The 4,612-nt window shown below is 39.5% G+C and overlaps 1 protein-coding gene across 1 annotated transcript in view; it reads left to right on the top strand.

The window, feature by feature from the left end:
• LOC109384156 (solute carrier family 22 member 9-like) overlaps positions 1 to 4,245 on the top strand; it is a 34,824-nt gene extending 30,579 nt beyond the window's left edge. Inside the window, exons 7-8 of the mRNA XM_019645194.1 lie at positions 2,458 to 2,672; positions 4,079 to 4,245. Coding sequence (XP_019500739.1) covers positions 2,458 to 2,672; positions 4,079 to 4,245 — 382 coding nt within the window. The remainder of the gene's footprint in view (positions 1 to 2,457; positions 2,673 to 4,078) is intronic.
• The last annotated feature ends 367 nt before the right edge of the window (positions 4,246 to 4,612 follow it).

The following is a 4,612-nucleotide window of genomic DNA, read 5'->3' as shown; positions in this document are numbered from 1 at the left end:
ATAATGAAGATATGTCTTAATGCACTTGTGTACTGGAAAAAAATTGCAAGCAAATAAGAGAGCATATGTGAAAAGTAAGAGTATATTGTCAGTCTTAACATTTGTAAAAACTGCTGTGGTGCCTGTCATGATGAAAGCAAAATATTAAGTCACAGATGACATGTGCAGGTTTTACCAGATTGTCTTTGTATTGTTTGTACTTCAAGGGCAACAGCTACAGGAATCATTGCAATTGTTGGTAATATTGGGGCAGCTCTGGCTCCCCTCTTGATGATCCTAACGGTGTATTCCCCCCACTTGCCCTGGATCATCTATGCAGTCTTCTCCATCCTCTCTGGCCTTCTCGTCTTCTTCCTTCCTGAAACCAAGAATCAGCCTCTGCCTGACTCCATCCAGGACGTCGAAAATCAGTGAGTAATCCCCCTGGGTCTCCCTTAGGGGAACTATGTGCTATAGATCTGTGATGAGGAAGTTCCAAATATGAGTGAGACCACTGTCCCCTAAGCAGGTTTAGACCTAGACAATTTCCATGGCGTCAGTGTGTTTGGTTTAGTTATAGCCTCATTCTTTCCCACAGTGACCTCAGACTTGTCCAAGGCTCTTGGGTCACACAGACCAGCTCTGCCCAGCCTGCATTAGTAGATTTCATAGTGAAGAGACCCAAAATAGATGCCTTGTTATGACCTACACACCCCTGAAGGTATTTCACGAACACGCACATATCCAAACACCAGAATCTCTTCACTCGTTTCCTCATAGCCCTCAGCCCAGTAAGTGCAGTAAGGCCTGTGGGACTACTGGTTCCTGTGGACTGCCCTGGTCACTGAAGACTCTGAGGGAGGTCAGGGAGAGGACAAGCGCCCCTCTCATAAATGACAGTGTGTCTCAGGGGAAGGAGTCCTGTTGTGCTGCTATTGAGAGCCAGACCATCTGGTTTTCACTGGGAATGGAAGTGTTTAGAAAAGAGGAAAAGGAGTGATAAATATTGGTATTTTAAATGATCAAGAGTTGGAGAGGATTTTTAAACTTTTGTATTCTTTCCTTGCCTTTTCTAAATTCCTTTGGCCTGAAACTATCAGAACTGCCTTCCTAGATCTTGCCCTGGGAGCCTGAAGATTTACTCAAACCCTCAGGGCAGTGGTCATGGTTTATACCAAAGCTGGTTGGCAAAGGATAAGCTTGCTCTAAAGAATCAGGACATATGTGCTTATCTGATGCCTTCATTTTCATGTTTGTTGGTTGGTTTCATTGTATTTTTATCAGGAAAAGAGGCTTAAGAGAAGCAAAGCAGGAAGATATTTCCATGAAAGTGACACAATTTTAAGGAATCTGCTTGATTCAAGATCAAAATAAAAGAAAATCCCAAGATAATTCCTGGATTATCTTGTAAGATAAAGAAAATTTATAATGAAAAAAAATGTATCCTTTTTACAATTGTGGTACTAAATTACGAAATATAAAATATAATAAGAAATGTGAAAAAACCCCAAAATATTTTAGAAGGACTTAGCATATTTGTATAATTGTAGATAACTAACATGTTTCTGGATAGGAAGGTTAAATAGTACTGAAAGGAACAATTCTTTCCCCAATCAATTTGTAGAATAATTGATATAGTAATTACAGTTAAAAACCACATACTTTTGGAAGAATTTGGAAAAGAGTTACAAATGTATCTAGAAATTAATAATTAACAAAGTGATTCAAAAAAAGAGGACCATGGAGTGAGGGGAGCTGGCTAGTATATGGGGTAGCATATTCTAGAATTTATTATAGCTGGAATAGTCAAAACAGTAATAACAGATGCCTTTANTATTTATATATATATCATCATGGGATGTGGAGTATACTGTGGGAGTGAAGTCAAGGGAATTGTAATAGATATGCATGATATTGTGGGTGGAAGTGGGGTGGCAGATTGGGGGAGAGGGTGGTTGTCACTTCGAGGGGTAAAATGTATACCTATTGCACTGTGTTGTACAGCTGAAACTAATTCTAAAAAATGTGCATTTCACGCATTTCACGTAAAAAGTAATAATAAAAAATACATAATAATTAAATGCCATTTCAAATGCATCAGATTAGCAAGAAAAACTATGTCAAGTGTTATTAAGAATATGGGGACATGGAGAGTATTGATGTGTGTGAATGTGTAAAATGTCAGAAATATTTTGAGAGAAATTTAACAATATGTATTAAAAGTGAAAGTATGGATAACTTTGAAAAAAAAAAAAAAGAACACCCCCGATCCCCAAAAACTTAATACCAATTATGACCTCCGTCATCATACAACATTTTATGACAGTTTTCAAATCATTACCATGTAAAGATATAGTCTACAATGCCTTTGTACTTTAACACCAACCATTGGTTGCCTGGCTGACAATATTATCCTCATTTGCATGACATCAGCTTTAAACCTTCTGACATCTACCTTTTCTCTTTTGTTCATCACAGATTTGCAATCTTAGTGCCCTTTTATGGCCTGGCTCTCCACCTCCAGTACTTGGGGAGCAATATTTACCTGTTCCAGGCCCTTTTTGGCATCATCACCCTGCCAGCCAATTACGTTGCACTTTTGGCACTGAATCACCTGGGCCGTCGAGTAAGCCAGGTGCTTTTCATGTTCCTGCTGGGAATCTTCATTCTGGCCATCACATCTGTGCCTCCAGGTGAGAAAAGGGCCCAGGAACTAGTGTCCCCCTATTCCTCAGGGAATGTACTCACACCTATTGAGGTCAGAAGGAAGGGGGAGAATGTGGTTCTAATGATTCCCCAAAACCAATCTGAGGATGTAGGAAACACCCTGCCACATAGTGCCTGAGAAGAGTCAAAGGTCAGTAAAAGTTGATTCAGACATATGGTTGTCTTTATCATCCCTGAGAAATACCTGGTAATTGGTGTCATATGCCTGACCATTCCTCTAAGAGAACAAATGATCACTTGCCTTCTGGCCATCACACTTGTAATTGTAAATGTCAGTATTTTGTCCATTATATGTAATTGTATCTCATGTGAGGATGCAATACTGTCACTTCCTCTGTCTGGGCTCTTTCTTATTACTACAGCTTCAATTTCAATTTACTCCCTGATTCCAATTTACTCCTAGTGTTAGGTCACCATAATTGCAATCTTAGCTTAGAGAAGTCTTTTTGACTCCAAGGAAAGAAAAACCTCTTGTATTCAAGCGGGGAAGTGTACAACAGGAACACAGCATTAAGCAGTTAAAGCCTATCTTAGAATGAATTTTACTAAGTGATCAGATGTAAAGACTATGGGAACACAGGTGGCCATCATGCTTCACCTAACTCCCAGTGAGTGCAGTGATGGATTTTACAGGATTCCAGATTGATGGGCTTCACTCCTCATCTTGAGTGTCAGCAATGGTCACACTTTGCTGCCTTACAACAGAGCCCACTCTAATGTTGTAACGCTTTCATGAGATTTTTTTTTAATTGGGTAGGAAACTGACTCTCTGAAACTTCCTTTCACGGGTCTCCAAAGCCCAACTATTTCTTTTCCCTAATACATGTCTTTATTCTTTTTTTTTTAGGTCCTTATTCTTGAATCTTCAAATATTATTCTATATCAAGCTACTCTACAGCTTATCTATCAACATGGGTCCATTCTTTTATTACTCTCTACTGCAATACTAGCCCCATGTCAATGCTGTATATGCACCCAGGTTTTAAATTCTTCACATTGATGAGTCTTAACATCCCTCAGTCCTTATATGATAGTCCTACATTATTCATGAAAGGCAGAGGAGACACTGGACAGAATCAATGAAAGCAAACTCTTGCTGGATTCACATTCCCCTCTCCATTTTTGGCAAATTTCTGATACGTAGGGAGAGTTGATGCAATAACTCAGGTTTTTTAATTCTCTAGTTGAGATATAGATAAGTCACACTTCTCAGCTACTAGTTACTGCACATTCTCTGCCTTGGTGCACTTTCTCTACAATGTATTTAACACATGCAAACATCTTCAATAGTGTCTTTTTCACTCATAACTTTGGGATGGTGATTGATTCCATCAACTCAGATTTCCTGAGTCTCACTGGTTTTCTTCTCCAGAAATGCAGACCCTGCGTGTGGCTTTGTCAACTTTGGGAGTAGGATTTTCTTCTGCGTCTGTCATGTGTTCTTGTGCCCATGGAAATGAACTAACCCCCACTGTCATCAGGTACAGAATCTCATGGAAGCTCTATCAGGGTCAAAACAGACATTTCTCAGCTAAGTAACACTTAAAGTGGGAAGAAAACTAAGACTGGTTAGTTATCAAAAGCAATCAATAATAACAACAACAATTTATAGGCAAAGTTTATTTAAAGCTGACTTTTGCCAGGCACTGGGTTAAGTACTTTAATGCATCATCTCACATATTCTACAGAGCCACTAAAGGTAGATGCTGTGGGTAAGAGGTTTTTTTAAAGATTTTTTGTGGGAATTGGGGGATGGGAACAGCACTGGGGAATTGGCGGAAGGGAAACAGACAAGGTGCTGTCCTTTTGTTCTTCAGTCTAGTTGTGGAGGATGTTGCTTTACTGGCCCAAGTTGGCACCATCATTGTGCTCTTCTGGGATGAGGCAGATCAGTCACCAGCTTCTG

This window comes from Hipposideros armiger, unplaced genomic scaffold, assembly GCF_001890085.2.
Source record: "Hipposideros armiger isolate ML-2016 unplaced genomic scaffold, ASM189008v1 scaffold_93, whole genome shotgun sequence".
NCBI classification, from domain to species: Eukaryota; Metazoa; Chordata; class Mammalia; order Chiroptera; family Hipposideridae; genus Hipposideros; species Hipposideros armiger.
Note: the sequence above shows the minus strand (reverse complement) of the source record. Positions and strands in the feature narration are given on the sequence as shown.